This window comes from Podarcis vaucheri (assembly GCF_965113315.1).
Source record: "Podarcis vaucheri genome assembly, chromosome: W".
Classification (NCBI taxonomy): domain Eukaryota; kingdom Metazoa; phylum Chordata; class Lepidosauria; order Squamata; family Lacertidae; genus Podarcis; species Podarcis vaucheri.
In genome coordinates, this window is record NC_138757.1 from 9,174,471 (window position 1) to 9,192,339 (window position 17,869).

Consider the following 17,869-nt stretch of genomic DNA (forward strand, 5'->3'; position numbering starts at 1 on the left):
GGGTTTCTGTTGAGGCAGGGGATTAGCTGTGGGAGGAGCTTATCAGAGTCTGAAGGGCAGCGGCGCGCGCCTAGCGGCGCGCGCAGTTATACCCATCTTTTAGATTTAGGGGAGCTAGTCTCAAACGTTTGTTGGGGGAGACCTAGGTTTTTTTTTGTGTGTGGGGGGGAAGTTATTTGTCCTGTCCTCAAGCTTTTTATGATGGAGGACCTCTGTAGCCACCCCCAACGACACGATCTCAAGATGGAAGGGGAGGGAACAGCTGCAGTCGCCTGTGATTCCTGCGCAATGTTTGCCATCTTGCCAAAGGTTGCAGGCAGCTTTACCTGCAGCAATTGCATGTTGATTGCCCTTTTAAAAGACAAAGTCCAGCAACTGGAGGAACGTGTAGCTACGCTCCAAAGAATTAGAGAGCTGGAGCTCTTCTTGGAAGCAACAGAGCACACCGTCTCCACCAGGGAGGAGACAGGGGACTCCCCTGAGAAGGAGGCTAGTTCACCAACACAGGAGCCAGATATATGGAGAAACGTGACTCAAAGAAGTAGGAGGCCCAGGGTTCACTCTGATTGTTTAGAAATACACAATCGCTTTGAGGTCCTCTCCCCTAGCATGGAAGACGAAGAGCAGACTCCATTTGAGGATCTCTCCCTCATTACAGTCGATCAGGTACATGAAGACGAGCAGCAAAGTCAGTCCTCAGGGAATGTGCAGGCGACCTTGGAACGGACAGCTCACGGAAGAACCCCGACCAAACCCAAGAGGAGGCGTGTAGTGGTGATAGGGGATTCCCTACTGAGGGGAACAGAAGCAGTGATCTGTGGGCCTGACAAGATGTCTCGGGAAGTGTGCTGTCTCCCCGGGGCTAAGATCCAAGATGTAACTGAACGACTGCAAGGAATCATAAAACCCACTGACAAATACCCCTTCCTCTTGGTTCATGTGGGAACCAATGACACTGCAAGCAATAGCCTCCAGAAGATCAAAAGAGACTACGAGGCTCTCGGCAGGAAATTGAAGCAACTAAATGCACAAATTGTCATCTCGTCTGTCCTCCCAGTTGAACGACGTGGCCCAGGGAGAGAGGGGAAAATAGTGGAAGTGAACAGCTGGCTTCGCAAATGGTGTAAACAGGAACGGTTTGGATTCTTAGATCACGGACTGCAGTTTCTTGAAGATGGACTTCTGGCAAGTGATGGGCTGCACCTCACAACGGTTGGGAGAAATGTTTTTGCCAAAAATCTCAGAAACCTCATCAGGAGGGCTTTAAACTGACTAATGTGGGGGAGGGAGACAGTGCTCCTGAAGGTAGGAGTCTATCAATTAATGAAGATGATCATCCAAATGTCATAGACCAAATGGAGCAAACAGCACGCGGACCTAGTGGAGGGAGGAAAAAATCCTTAAATAAGAGACACGGGGGAATGATTAATGGACTTCAATGTCTGTACACTAATGCGCAAAGCATGGGAAATAAACAAGATGAGCTTGAGCTCTTGGTACAGCAAACTAAATATGACATAATAGGCATCACTGAAACCTGGTGGGATAAGTCCCACGATTGGAATGTAATAATGGAGGGATACAATCTATTTCAGAGAAACAGACCAGACAAGAAAGGAGGAGGAGTGGCGTTATATGTCAGGGGTGTGTATACCTGTGAAGAGATCCAAGATTTAGAACCTCAAAGCCAAAGTGAGAGCATTTGGGTCAAAATTAAGGGAGAGAAGAATAACAAAGACCTCATTGTGGGAGTTTACTATAGATCCCCAAGCCAAACGGAGGACACAGATGATGCCTTCCTGGAACAGATGGCCAAGCATGCAAAAGGAAGGGAGATAGTAGTAATGGGGGACTTCAATTACCCGGATATTTGTTGGACGTCAAACTCAGCCAAGAGCATAAGGTCAAACAGATTCCTCACTGGCCTTGCAGACAACTTCATTGTCCAGAAAGTGGGAGAAGCAACAAGAGGAACAGCCATTTTAGACCTGGTCCTAACCAATGTTGATGACCTGGTTAGTGGGGTAGATGTGGAAGGATCATTAGGTGCGAGTGATCATGCTCTTCTGAAGTTTACTATACAGCGGACAGTAGCAGCCAAGCATACTAGGACTCAATTTCTTGACTTTAAGAAAGCCGACTTCATAAAACTTAGGGAAGTGCTGGGTGAGATCCCATGGACAGCAATACTAAAAGGAAAGGGAGTTCATGATGGCTGGGAGTTTGTTAAGACGGAGATAGTAAAAGCACAACGTCAGGCAATACCAATGAGACGAAAACATGGAAGGTGCCTAAAGAAACCAGGGTGGCTATCTAAAGAACTTTTAACTGAATTAAGATTAAAAAAGGATGTGTACAAAAAATGGAAAAGGGGGGAAACCACCAAAGAGGAATTCAAACAAATAGCCAGCACGTGTAGACACAAAGTCAGAAAAGCTAAAGCACAGAATGAACTCAGGCTTGCTAGAGAGGTTAAAAGCAGCAAAAAAGGCTTTTATGGGTATGTTCGTAGGAAAAGGAAGAACAAAGAAACAGTGGGGTCACTCAGAGGAGAAGATGGTGAAATGCAAACAGGGGACACAGAAAGGGCTGAACTCCTCAATGCCTTCTTTGCCTCAGTCTTCTCCGATAAAGAAGACAATGACCGACCTGAAGAATTTGAAGCAAATGATTCAGCAAAGGAAACACAGCCCAGAATAACTAAGGAGATAGTACAAGAATATTTGGCTAGATTAGATGTATTCAAGTCTCCAGGGCCAGATGAACTGCATCCAAGAGTATTAAAAGAACTGGCAGATGTGATCTCAGAACCACTGGCAGTCATCTTTGAGAATTCCTGGAGAACAGGCGAAGTCCCGGCAGACTGGAGGAGGGCAAATGTTGTTCCTATTTTCAAAAAGGGGAAAAGAGAGGACCCAAATAATTACCGCCCAGTCAGTCTGACATCAATAGCAGGGAAGATTCTGGAGCAGATCATTAAGCAAACAGTCTGTGAGCACCTAGAAAGGAATGCTGTGATCACCAATAGTCAGCATGGATTTCTGAAAAATAAGTCATGTCAGACTAACCTGATCTCGTTTTTTGACAGAATTACAAGCCTGGTAGATGAAGGGAACGCAGTGGATGTAGCCTACCTTGATTTCAGCAAAGCATTTGACAAGGTGCCCCATGATATTCTTGTAAAGAAGCTGGTAAAATGCGGTCTTGAAGGACTTCCGGAGGCGGCGCGAAGCAAGTAATGGCGGTCCTCTTTGCGCTGCGAAGAGGGGCTCCGCAGAAAAGGGTCGTTCGCTGCGGCAAAGCGACGACCCATTAAGAAAAACCACGAGCAGAGTGAGCTCGTGGCCGTGGGATCCGGCGGGCACCAAGAGCGACCCCCGAAACGAAGAAGGGACCCCGTAAGGGGTTCCAGAAGCGCGGAGGGGAAGCGGTGCTGTGGGTTCATCGCTCTTTCTGCGGGAGTGAAGCCGCGCGGCTGTTACTGATGAGCGCCGACCTTTCTTCCTTCTACATTGGATTACAAATCAACTACTCGTGAGTAAGATTTACTCAAAATTGGATTATAAATTTATGAATTTGGCTGAAAGCGGGAGACGAGAAAAGGGAAGTCCGTCTCCCGATGATGCTTAGTGATCAAAGGCAAAGATCTGACAAGCTGGAAGCAGCACAGAGAGGCTTTTAAAGTGAGAGACATCATACGCCTAGAGAAGTCGGAAACTGAAGGAGGCAAGTTACTTTTATTTTCCTGTTATTTTCTGTACTTCATCTGGGGACTTTCTCCTCTGCTAGACTTTTAAAAATCCTAAAGATTTTAAAACCCCCAGTCTCCGGACTTGCAGCGGGACAAAAGGCTATTTTGCGGATACATTTACAAATCTGAAATGGATATTTAGAGGCATTACTGTTGGATACAACTAAACAACTGTACTTTGCACCTTTTAAGAAACTTGTGGCAACATTGTGAGAGCTCTGCCAGAGGGAAAAGGTCTTTTCCAAGGATTACTGTTAATTTACCTAACTGAAGGAACTTTAATGGCGACTGAAACTTTGTTTCTTCTTTCCTGAACTGTAACATTACTCCCTCTAGTGGAGTTTGGGATTTACAACTCTCTGGGAACCAACTTTGCTTTGTCTCTCTGTGGTTTGATTGTTTACTCCAAGGCCTGTCTTTCTCATGAAACTTTTGACAGTTTGACCTTGAATCCAAAGACAGGTGTGGAATGAGCGACAGAGTGAAAACAAGAGCTGCGTCGAAGGCAGGGAAAGGCAAATTGACACAAACAACCCTGTTTTCTCAGGGACGTAGATCTTCAGTCCCTGCTGTTTTACAGACTGCACCCTCACCAACAACTCCAGCTGAAGAAGCTGAACAACCAACAGGTGAGGATATGGCATCTGGAGGATCTAACACTTTGCTAGAGGAAATGCTACAACAATTCGCAATTTTGAATAAAAAAGTGGATGATCAAACTGCAAAAATTGATTTAGCCACATCCTCAATTACCAAACTTTCAGAACAGGTGGCTAAGCACTCACAAGATATTGGTAATTTAAACGACGTAACATCTGAAAATCGAAAATTGGCGGAGGCTGCGATTGGGAAAGCAGAAGCTGCAGCCAAAGGAGTGGAGGAACTGAAAGGAGAGGTTAGGCCGCTCCACAAACATATTACGGACCAGCAGGCCTACCTGTCTTTGGTGGAATTGAGAAACAGGGAAAATAATTTGAGATTACGCTCTATCCCAGAGATTGAGAAAGAGGATTTGACTGGCTTTCTAGCGGCAGAATTTTCCAAATTCTGGGGTATAAATCAAGACATAGACTTCAAAATAACGACTGCATTTAGATTGGGAAGAGTTGCCGGGAAGGACAGGCCTAGAGACTGTTTGATCATTTTAAGGACTAAACAGGAGAGAGACAAGCTACTTGATTTACATTTTAACAAAGCACTTGTGATCCAGGACAGAAGAGCACAAATTTACAAGGATATTCCTAAACAATTACTAGACCTAAGAGCTAACTACACGGACCTAGCTGGACTTTTGAGAGGTAACGGAATACCTTACAGGTGGGAGTTTCCACAAGGCCTTTCATTTAAATACAAAGGAAAGAAGATAAAAATCAAAACGAAAGAGGACAGCCAGAAGTTCCTACACGATCACGGAGAAGACTTACAGAAAGGAGCGGCAGCTATTTGGCCACCACCAGAGTTAGGAAAAGTGTTACCACCCTCGGATTCGGACAAAAAAGAAGACACCCAACAAGAGTAACAACAGATTGACACAAGATGTCTCTGCAGCTGTATAGTTGGAACATTAACGGCGCGAATTCCCCAGAAAAACGCAAAAGGATCTTCCATATCTTAAAGAAAGAGAATTTGGATATAATTTGTTTGCAAGAAACCCATGTGACCAGGCTACACAGGAAGGTGTTAACAAATAAAAGATTAGGCCAAGAATTTATCTCATCAGACAGAGTCAAAAAGAGAGGCGTGGTGATTTACGCCAAAGAGAACCTTTCACCAAAATTTTTGTTTAAAGATGAACAAGGAAGAATCCTGGCTATTGAAATTTCGACCCAAGGAGAAAAAGTTTTGATATTGGGAATCTACGCACCAAATGAGGGGAAATCAGAATTTTATAAGAAGCTACATGAGACACTACTGGACTATCTGGACTATTCCAACATCATTATGATGGGAGATATGAATGGGGTTGTCTCTACTTTGATGGATAAGTCACAGAATCAGAATCTGACTAAAGATGGAAGACTACCAAAAACTTTCTTTGAACTAACTGACAATATGGATTTAATCGATCTATGGAGGACGAGAAACCCCCTAGGTAAAGAAGGAACTTTCTTTTCTGAAGCCCACCTGTCATGGACAAGAATCGACCAAATTTGGACAACTAGAGGGCTGGCACCTAAGACTACAAAAATAGAAATCTGCCCAAAGACTTGCTCCGACCATAACGCTCTGAAAATGGAAATGAGATTTACTACTGCCGATTCCTTCAGATGGAAAATGAATGACAACCTGCTAAGAGATCAAGAGATTGTAAAGAAGGCCCAAAAAGTTTTAAAGGACTACTTTGAAATCAACTTAAATACCTCGGTGGAAAAAAGAACAATCTGGGACGCGAGTAAAGCTGTCATGAGAGGGTTTCTGATACAACAGAATACGATTAAGAAAAAACTCTGGAATGGTAAAAAAGACAAGATATTGGAGAAGATAAGAGACGGTGAGAAAAAACTAAGACTGAATCCAAAATCAAAAGAGACTCTAAGAGAAATTAAATTCCACCAGTCACAATATGCGCAACTGATTAACCAAGAAGTGGAATGGAGAATTAAACAAATGAAACAAAGATCATTTGAGTCGGCAAATAAATGTGGGAAACTGCTAGCTTGGCAGTTGAAAAAGAGACAAAAATTAAATTATGTTACCAATCTAGAAGTTGAAGGAAAGAACATCCAGAAACCCGGAGAAATTAGAAAGTGTTTCCAGAAATATTTTAAAAAACTGTACACACAAGGATCCGAGGATGCAGCCGAGATAGAACAATTTTTGAAAGAAAATGGCCTTCCAGAACTACCTCAAGAGAAGAGATCAATCTTGAATTGTAAAATAACACAACAGGAAATTGAGGATGCCATTCAGAATATGCAGTTAGGCAAATCTCCAGGACCTGATGGACTCACCTCCAAGTATTATAGGACGTTAAAAGACTATTTGATACAACCACTAGAGGAGGTTTGCAACCAGATTATGGGGGGAGGGAAGGCACCAGATACGTGGAAAGAAGCATTCATCACATTGATACCTAAAGTGGAAACTGAAAAGACTCAACTTAAGAACTACCGTCCCATCTCACTCCTAAACGTGGATTACAAAATATTTGCAGATATTTTGGCTAACAGATTTAAAAAAGTACTAAATGAAGTAATTTATAAAGATCAGGCTGGCTTTCTCCCAGGTAGACATTTGTTTGATAATACCAGGAACATTATTGATATCTTGGAACTTTTACAAACAAATATCAACACCAAAGCAGTGTTAATCTTTATTGATGCGGAGAAGGCCTTTGACAACATTTCCTGGAAATTCATGAAGAAAAATTTGGAAGGGATGGGAGTGGGAAGGGGGTTTGAGAATGGAATAGAAGCAATCTATTCAGAACAAAAAGCTAAGTTGATAGTGAACAATGTGGTGACAGAAGAACTTCATATTGAAAAAGGGACACGACAGGGGTGCCCCCTATCCCCTTTATTGTTTATTTCAGTCCTGGAGGTTTTGCTGAACATGATAAGGGAGGATCGGCAGGTACAAGGAATACGGGTCGGAGCGAAACAATATAAACTGAAAGCATTTGCAGATGATCTGGTTTTAACACTACAGGAGCCAGAACCCAGTACAAAAAGAGTTTTGGAACTGATCCAGAAATTTGGTCGGGTGGCGGGTTTTAAGCTGAACAAGCAAAAAACTAAGGTGTTAGGGAAAAATTTGACGGCTATGGAGACAGAAGGGTTCCAGAAAGAGACAGAACTAAATATTGTTAAAAAAGTGAAATACCTGGGAGTTAATCTGTCTTCTAAGAATTTGAATTTATTTAAAGACAACTATGAGAAATGTTGGTTAGAAGTTAAAAAAGATTTAGAAATTTGGTCAAGACTGAAATTATCCTTGTTAGGTCGAATCGCAGCTATAAAGATGAACGTTTTGCCAAAGATGTTGTTTTTGTTTCAGGCCTTGCAGATTGTGGACAGAGTGGAATGCTTTGGAAAGTGGCAGAAGGACATCTCTAGGTTTGTCTGGCAGGGCAAAAAGCCCCGAATAAAGTTTAAAATATTAACTGATGCAAAAGAGAGAGGGGGGTTTGCCCTGCCGGACTTAAGGTTATATTATGAAGCGGCGGCCTTCTGCTGGATGAAAGATTGGATTTTACTAGAAAACACTGATGTCCTAGATCTGGAAGGCTTTAACAATTCGTTAGGTTGGCATGCGTATTTGTGGTATGACAAGGGTAAATCATATGGAATGTTTAAAAACCATATTGTCAGAAAAGCAATATATATGGTCTGGAAAAAATACAAAGACTTATTGGAAAGCAAAACTCCGAGGTGGATTTCACCAATAGAGGCCAAAGCTCGGAAAACAACCAATATGGAGGCATACTGGCCGAAATATTGGGAAATAATAGAAAATATTGGAGGTAATTGGAGACTGCAGAGCTTTGAAAAATTAAAGGATAAGGTGCAAAATTGGCTGCATTATGCCCAAATTAATGAGGTTTTTAAGTTAGATAAAAAAACAGGTTTCCAGGTGGAAAAATCGAAACTTGAGACAGAGTTGCTTGAACCAAAGACCAAGTTATTATCGAGAATGTATAACTTGCTGCTTAAATGGAACACTCAGGATGAGACAGTTAAATCAGCAATGATAAAATGGGCTCAGGACATTGGTTATAATATTATGTCTGAAGACTGGGAAAGGTTATGGACCACCGGTATGAAATTTACTGCATGTAATGCTTTGAAAGAAAACATTATGAAGATGGTATACAGGTGGTACATGACCCCGGTTAAGCTAGTTAAGATATACCATTTGTCCGATAACAAATGCTGGAAATGCAAGGAAGCTGAGGGGACATTCTTTCACCTCTGGTGGACCTGCCCAAGACTGAAGGCCTTCTGGGAAATGATCTACAATGAGTTAAAAAAGGTGTTCAAGTACACCTTTCCCAAGAAACCAGAGGCCTTTCTTCTGGGCATTGTCGGCCAGAAGGTGTCTAAAAAGGATAGAACTTTTTTTATGTATGCTACAACAGCAGCAAGAATTCTAATCGCTAAGCATTGGAAGACCCAAGATTTGCCCACACTGGAGGACTGGCACTCGCAATTGATGAACTACATGGAACTAGCCGAGATGACTGCAAGGATCCGGGACTTGGGAGAAGAAGCAATGGAGGAGGACTGGAAAAAATTTAAAGACTATCTGCAAAAGTATTATAAGTTATATGAAACATAAGATGTCGTATGATTGGGAATCTAGCCCCAGTAACGAAATTTAACTATCTATGAAATTTGATAAGATTTATGAAAGAACCAAGATTTAAATGGGTAAAAATGATATTATGGTATACTTTTAGAGTATATGGTGAGTAAGAGATTTAAATCTAAATTGTAATTGAAAATATAAAGAAATACACGAAATAAGGGTATAATTTGCTGATAAATTTATTGTCAAGAATGCATTATGCGGGGGACGGGGGAAGTCCAATGGAAATTTGAAATAAGTTATTGAAGTGGTCGTGTTTCTTTTCTTTTTTATTTTCTTTCTTCCTATCCTTTTCTTTCTATTCTTTGATTGCTTTGTTATTTCTGTAAAAAATGTAATAAAAAATATTATAAAAAAAAAAATAAAATGCGGTCTTGACTATGCTACCACTCAGTGGATTTGTAACTGGCTGACTGACCGAACCCAAAGGGTGCTCATCAATGGTTCCTCTTCATCCTGGAGAAGAGTGACTAGTGGGGTGCCACAGGGTTCTGTCTTGGGCCCGGTCTTATTCAACATCTTTATCAACGACTTGGATGATGGACTCAAGGGCATCCTGATCAAATTTGCAGATGACACCAAACTGGGAGGGGTGGCTAACACCCCAGAGGACAGGATCACACTTCAAAACGACCTTGACAGATTAGAGAACTGGGCAAAAACAAACAAGATGAATTTTAACAGGGGGAAATGTAAAGTATTGCACTTGGGCAAAAAAAATGAGAGGCACAAATACAAGATGGGGGACACCTGGCTTGAGAGCAGTACATGTGAAAAGGATCTAGGAGTCTTGGTTGACCACAAACTTGACATGAGCCAACAGTGTGACGCGGCAGCTAAAAAAGCCAATGCAATTCTGGGCTGCATCAATAGGAGTATAGCATCTAGATCAAGGGAAGTAATAGTGCCACTGTATTCTGCTCTGGTCAGACCACACCTGGAGTACTGTGTCCAGTTCTGGGCACCACAATTCAAGAAGGACACTGACAAACTGGAACGTGTCCAGAAGAAGGCAACCAAAATGGTCAAAGGCTTGGAAACGATGCCTTATGAGGAACGGCTAAGGGAGCTGGGCATGTTTAGCCTGGAGAAGAGGAGGTTAAGGGGTGATATGATAGCCATGTTCAAATATATAAAAGGATGTCACATAGAGGAGGGAGAAAGGTTGTTTTCTACTGCTCCAGAGAAGCGGACACGGAGCAATGGATCCAAACTACAAGAAAGAAGATTCCACCTAAACATTAGGAAGAACTTCCTGACAGTAAGAGCTGTTCGACAGTGGAATTTGCTGCCAAGGAGTGTGGTGGAGTCTCCTACTTTGGAGGTCTTTAAGCAGAGGCTTGACAACCATATGTCAGGAGTGCTCTGATGGTGTTTCCTGCTTGGCAGGGGGTTGGACTCGATGGCCCTTGTGGTCTCTTCCAACTCTATGATTCTATGATTCTATGATTCTATGATTCTATGTTCTTTGTATATTGTGTTAGCTTTATGATGTTAGCCACCCTTAGCCTGGCTCCAGCCGGGGAATGCGGGGTACAATTTCTTTCTTTCTTTCTTTCTTTCTTTCTTTCTTTCTTTCTTTCTTTCTTTCTTTCTTTCTTTCTTTCTTTTCTTTCTTTCCTTCCTTCCTTCCTTCTTTCCTTCTTTCTTTCTTTCTTTCCTTCTTTCCTTCCTGCCCTTCTGACTGGGTTTCCCCAACAATTTATACCCCATATGGCCTTGTCCCCCTAATTATAAAGGATGACTTTCCAACAACATGGAAGAGAACTCTAGGTCTTGGCCTGCAGCTTTTACTTGGCATGGGCTATGAACAGGCCAAAGAAACCATTAAACTGTGTGTGGTTGATACAGAACATCAGTCAGATCTAGCCAGGTCCCCAAATTTTATTATCAGTGAAACCAGTAGGTACCTCACCTCTCCAATGGCATATTTAACCAATCTTGAAATACCAAAACAGCAAAGAGCTTTCACTCTGTCTCTTTGCCAGGCTCTCCCTTCAGCCATCCAGGAATATTGTTTTAGGAAGACACCTTATGAGGAGAGAAAGTGCCCCTGTGGCTCTGGGCACATAGAAACAACTGAACATGGGTTTTTTTCCATTGCCAGTATTATACTAATATACATGCCAGGTTTATTCTGCCAATAATACACAAATTTCCAGGACACACAGGGCAATTCTATATCTCCTTACTGCTCCAAGATATAAACCCGGATATAACATACACAGTTGCCAGATATTGTGCGGCTATACGCCGGAGGATGGTATGTGCCACATGATTTATGTGCTTTTATGTGTTTTTATCTTATGCTGGTCTATCGTAATTAAGAGAATGAGTATGTCTATCCCCTACTTCTACAGTTGCCCTATTGCCTATTTAGCATGCTTTATTTATGTATGTAGATGCTCTTACCTTATGCTAGTCTGTGGCCATAATAAATTCTTCGTTATTTTACCAGTAGGAGACACTTGATATAATGCAAATTTGTTTAAAAATATGTTGCAACTGAGCTAGTTCCTGCAAGTCCTGACAGACATTGTGGACAGCAACATGACATTTAATTATAATATTTTATTTATGGCAATACAGTTAATATGTCAAATTGTGTTTGCCACTATTTAATTGCCTATGCATACATCGACTAGTTTAACCTAACTAGTTAAATCCAAAGAGAAATATTTAAGTATAAGTCATACCTAATGGTGAAGGCTTGTGAATTATTTCAGTGTTGGTCACTTTTAAAGATGTCACATTGCAGACATGACTTTGAGCTTTTTTTGCTAGACTATGGCATTTCATTGTTGAAAAGTACACCAGAGCTCTTCTCTTTCCTCGCCCTGTGGTGCATTGCATACTAGATAATACTTGTTTTCATTGCAGTTCTATGACTGCTTTACAACAATATGGTTTCATTAAATAAACAGTTCTGAATTTTTTAAGTACTTTGTGTTTTAGGTGTGCTAAGGAATCTACGCACAAGGACTTCAAGAAGGCAGTTGGGGCGTTCTCAGTAACATATGATTCTGAAGCCCATCAACTTATAATTTTGGTAAGTATTTCTGCTGTTGAGATGTACTCAAACTGTCTTACATTGAATGTGATAGTGATCAGAGATCTATTCTCTCCCCCCCCCCATTCTTTAGTCTATCAATGAGGTAACAATGAAACGTGCAAATATGCTCATTGATATTCACTTTCGAAGTCTTCGCACCAAGTTATCACTGATAATGAGAAATGAAGAAGCAAGCAAACAATTAGAGGTACTGTATCAGTTTGTATCTGAAAAACTATTATAAAACTCCACTAATGTATTTGTTGTACTAGTCATCTCTGTAGAGTCTCTTTTTTGGTGGGTTCTATGTAGAAATGGAAAAATAAGAATTTAACAAAGAAATGATCCATAGTAAAAATACTGAGAGAATGATGCTGAAAACAGTTCAGGCATATTATTCATTTTAGCTTATTAGCCCACTCTGTCCCAAAGAGGTAGATAATGCTTTCATATTTAATTCAGTGCTAGCAATAGCCCTTGAGATAGGTTACTGTAGTTTCCATTTAACCTACTGGAAATTGAAGTTGGCTCACTTGTCCAAGAATAACCATTGAGTCCATATACCGTATTTTTCACCCTATAGGGCGCACTGGCCCATAGGGCGCACCTAGTTTTTTGGGGGGGAAATAAATAAATAAATAAATATTTTTCCCCCCAGCCGCGGGGCTGGGGTGGGGGAAGCCCGAGCTTCCCCTGACCCCAGCCCCCAGAACAGGCTGCTATCCGCAAGCCTTGCGGACATCTGCCCGTAGCCTGCTGCCCGCAAGCCTTGCAAGCCTGGTGGGAACTCCCGTGGGCTCGCAAGGCTTGCGGATAGCTTCCTGAAGCCTGCATTCGCCCCATAAGACGCACACACATTTCCCCTTCATTTTTGGAGGGGGAAAAGTGTGTCCTATAGGGCGAAAAATACGGTAATTTGAACGCAACTTAACATTTGAAATGGTGAATACCCTAAAATGCTAGCCGATTACATGCACATAACTGCTTTGCTACTTTAAGTGATTTTATTTGGTACTTTTTAAGGGGTTCTCAGTGAGTGAATTTCAGTTCTAACCAAGAATGCATCTTTCTACAGAGTTCAAGGCAGCTTGCTTCACGATTTCATGAGCAGTTCATTGTATGTGAAGATCTAATGGGTCTGGCCATTGGCACTCATGGTGCTAATATTCAGCAAGCCAGAAAAGTACCGGGTGTGACAGCTATAGATCTTGATGAAGACACTTGTACATTCCATATTTATGGGGAGGTGAGGTGCATCTGTTTTTTGTGAAACTGATTCTAGGACACTGCAACCCTTTAACAGCCATACACACACACACACACACACACACACACACACACACACAGTATTGCACATATACATAAATCAAAATGCACAAACTTAAACAAAAAAGGAAAATACAAAAACTTAAGTAGAGAGAGCAAAAAAGAAAGGAGTAAAAGCAGAAACACCAGAAAGGAAGAATTTATATCTTAGATGTTAGATTTATATCTTCTTATATCTGTCAGCTTTGTGAGTTCCAAGTACTCGCACAGTTTGCACAACCATTCTTCTTTGGTGGGTATATGATCTTGCTTCCATGCTGCTTCCATGCTGCTGACGTTGCATAAAGAAATAGTCTTGTTTTCACTTTAGGGATATTGTTTGTCAAAATTCCCAAAAGAAATTCTTCTGGTTTTTTGTTGAATGTAATTTTTAATAACTTCTTCATCTCCTCATAGGTTGTGTCCCAGAACTTTCGCATCTCTGGGCACGCCCACCACATATGGTAAAAGGTTCCTACTTGATTTTTGCACCTCCAACACTTGTTATGAGTTTTATTAATTTTTGCCAGCTTTCCAGGGGTCCAATACCACCTGTATTGCATTTTCATGAGATTTTCTCTTATTAAGTAACAAGCTGTAAATTTTATATTCTTTGTCCATAGTTCTTTCCATTTATGCAATTCAATTGTGTGGCCTAGATCTTGTTCCCATTTTATCATAACGTCTTTGATTTCTTCATCTTTTAACTGCCAATTTAACAGTAACTTACACATTTTGGATAAAGTCTTTTGATTATTATATAGGATTTCTTTCTCCAGGTTCAATATTTCATTATCAAAACCCTTCCATCTTTTATCTTTTTCAAAGACTGCTTTTAATTTACAATACTCTAATCAAGTTAATCCCATCTTTTTTATTTCTTCAAGGTTCTTTAATTTTTGGGTAATTACTTATTTCCTCTACCAAATCCCTATAAATTGGCCAATCATTGCTCATATTCTTCCTATGGGCTGCTATCAATTCAGTGGGTGAGAGCTACCATTGTCTTGTAACCATTAAAGGTTTATTTCTCTCCCAGACATTATACAATGCTTTCCTTACAATGTGATTTATGAATCCCCTATGTGATTTCATTTTATCGTATCCTAAGTACCCGTGCCAGCCGAAAGCATTGTCCCAACCCTCTAAACCCAATATCTCAGTGTTTTTTTAGCACTATCCGATCCTTTATCCAGGTCCAGCATGACGCGCAGCGTAAATTAATAATGCAGAGTTTTAAAGAATAAAAACTTTACTGAATTAAAATAAACTTCTTCATAAACAACATGGTTCCAAACAGTTTGGCTGAGATTATATACTGACTCTGCTTACAACTGAAGCAGACAGACTCTCACTGACATCTTACAGAGAGCACAAAGTGAAACTGGCTGCCAATTCACATGTCAGTGACTCAACAGTTAGCAGTTAGGCCTGAATAACTTTAGTAGGCCCAAATGATTGTGCAGTCCCAACACTTCCCAGCCTGCTTTGCTGCTTCTGCTCTCATGTGTCTTTGTCACATGACACAGCATGCCGCTTCAAAATATAATCTGAGATCTGGGACTGCAAATCCCCCTCCTTAACCTCTGTTAACAATTTGAACTTTATGCATGGTTTTTTTCCTTGCCAAATAAATTTAGCAAGGTCTTTTTGCCTGTCCTTAAAACATTTTATCTCACTGATTATGGGTAGTGTTTGGAATAGGAAAAGCATCTTGGGGAGAACCATCATTTTGATGATAAATACAATATTCTTCCCCACAGGGACAGATTTAGTTTTCCCCTAGTCTCTAGTTCTTTTTTTATTTCTTTCCATCCCCCCCCCCCCGCATAACTATCTTTATACAGATTTATGTTCTTATTATTAATCCAGACCCCCTGGTAATTTGCTTTGCTAGTTATTTTAAGTCCCGTTGCTTTTTCTAATTCATCTTGTTCTGTAGCACCCTGCTTGTGGTTAACGCTTAGCTGGAATATTCAACGCAGCAAAAGAGAAATTAAAATAATAATTTATTTGTCAGACAAATGAATGAGAGACACAGTGGTATATGGTTACCAAAGCTCTGCCCACTCCAGCCCTGATGGCCAGCACTTATATTTCCTCATCCCAGCCCCCTTGCTCCTCCTTTGGCTGCCTCTGTCCAATCAGCCTGGTTGAAATTCCTATTGGCTGTTTGCTAGAACCAATCATAAAAGATACACCCATTTCCTATTACCTTTTATGGGAGACAAAGAGCTATATTTCCTTCTATCCATAAATGGCAGACAAGTAGCCATATATCTTACATTTGCCTCGACAAGGCACCTTAATTATCAGATCATCTTTGCCCTATTGCCCTATTCACTCCAAAACAGATGGCTAAAACAGATGGCTCATGGTTTTAAATTTTTTTCTTAAACAGAGATCTTGGGTTCACCTTCTCACACACCATCAATGAAATAAGAATCTAACATAAGAATCTAACGTTTCTTACTTTCTAAATCCTTTGCATACTTACATTTAAGCCAATATATTTCATACATAACATATATAGATTTTTAGAAGAAAAGGCCTTTTCAAAGTAAAAAGGAACTTAGTAAAAACAGCTTCAAAACAGCTTCAGAGAGAAGCCTCTTCGGTTTACAACCCCCTTTCAAGCCAGCTGCTGTTCCCATTAGCTCTTGCCATTTAACCTTAGGAAGATGTGGCTCGAGTCTGATGGGAGGCACATGGTATTTTCTGTTAAACAAAAAATTTCACTATTTACCAACTCTTAATTAGTGTTTTTGCAGCTTGATTGTATTCTGTAATATGTAGGATCACTGTAACCTTTGCTCCCAGCCTGTAATTTCCTTTTACAACTTTGAGGTACTGCTATAAATTAGAGGGGCCCTGTTTAGGAAGATAAACAACTGCCAAAGCACCCAGCCAGCTGCTTTATGCCTGGCATGAAACACACAAGCATCTGCAAATATATCTTTTAAGCTCATTTTAAAATACAAGCCTTGATCAGATGCCTCAGTTCTTCCTTACATACGTTTTTCATTAAAAGCTTGGATTTATCTCTGTTAATTTAAACCCTGAGACTTCCCCATATTTTTCCATTTTTAAAAGGGTTTCTTGTATACTTTCCATAGGGTTTTCAGTAGTAATAATCACGTCATCAGCAAAGGCTTTGACTTTGTTGTACCGAGTTCCTAAATTTATACTTGTAATCTTTGGGTCCTTCCTTATTGCTACTAAAAGTGTCTCTAAGATGGTGATAAATAGGAGTGGGGAGAGGGGGCAACCTTGTCTTGTCCCTCTTTCAATATTAAATTCTTCAGTAATCTTGTTATTTATAATCAATTTTGCTTTCTGATTGGCATAGATAGCCTTAATTCCATTTGTTATTTTATTTCCAATACCCATTCATTTGATAGTTTTCACTAGGAAGTCCCAAGAAACCCTATTGAAGGCCTTTTCTGCATCCACCAGTTGCAGCAAAAAGTTACCATTTTGCTAGGTTTCATTTCTACATATTCCAAGAGGTCAATTATTATTACCCTTGTATTTTTTTTTATGTGTCTGCCCAGCAAAAATCCAGCCTGATCACTATTAATTATTCTATTCAAAAAAAGTTTTAATCTATTTGCTAGTACTCCAGTAAATATTTTATAATCTGTATTTAATAGTGATATTGGCCTATAATTTTTGATATTTTCCAAGTCTGATCCCTGCTTAGGTATAAATGTTATTAAGGCCTCCTTCCATGAACATGGAATTTTTCTTTCCTCAAATATATTGTTCATAACCCTTTTCAATTTTGGGAGAATTACCTCCTCTAATTTTTTGTAGTAATTTATTGTAATCCCATTTGGGCCTGGTGATTTGCCAATCTTCATTTTCCTTATAACTTGTGCAATTTCCTCTGTTTCTATACTAAAATTTAAATAATCATATTCTTCTTTTTCAATTACTGGTAATTGTTTTTTTTAACAAATATTCCTTTATTTTGTTATTGTCTTTTTGTTCCAATTCAATCAATTTTTTAAATAAAATTTTTGCTTTAATTTTTTCGGGGTCAGTTATTTCTTCACCTTGGTCTGAGATTTTATTTATAATTCTTTTTGTATGTTTTTCCTTTGTCAACCAGGCCAGCATCTTGCTGGGCTTATTAGCTGATTCGAAATACCTTTGTCTCATCCATTTAATTTTATTTTCCACCTCCTTATTTAATAAATTAAATATATGAGATTGTAGTATCTTTATATTTTGAATTATTTTCCCGTTTTGGGGGTTTTTAATCAATTCTTTTTCATTATTTCTTATCTGTCTGGTTATTTCTTGAATATTTTTGTCTTTTTTATTTTTTATCCTAGACATTTGTTGTATCCCAAAGCCCCTCATGTAAGCTTTACTTGCATCCCAAATTACATTCATGTCTGCGTTTTGTTTTTCGTTTATTTCAAAGAATTCTGCCAATGTTTCTTTCG

The 17,869-nt window shown here is 40.1% G+C and overlaps 1 protein-coding gene across 4 annotated transcripts in view; it reads left to right on the top strand.

The window, feature by feature from the left end:
* LOC309523302 (fragile X messenger ribonucleoprotein 1-like) overlaps nucleotides 1–17,869 on the top strand; it is a 201,218-nt gene that overhangs the window by 99,614 nt on the left and 83,735 nt on the right. For all 4 annotated transcript variants that reach the window (XM_082207094.1, XM_082207093.1, XM_082207092.1 and 1 more), the window contains 3 exons: nucleotides 12,014–12,107; nucleotides 12,202–12,318; nucleotides 13,186–13,356. In XM_082207094.1, coding sequence (XP_082063220.1) covers nucleotides 12,014–12,107; nucleotides 12,202–12,318; nucleotides 13,186–13,356 — 382 coding nt within the window. The remainder of the gene's footprint in view (nucleotides 1–12,013; nucleotides 12,108–12,201; nucleotides 12,319–13,185; nucleotides 13,357–17,869) is intronic.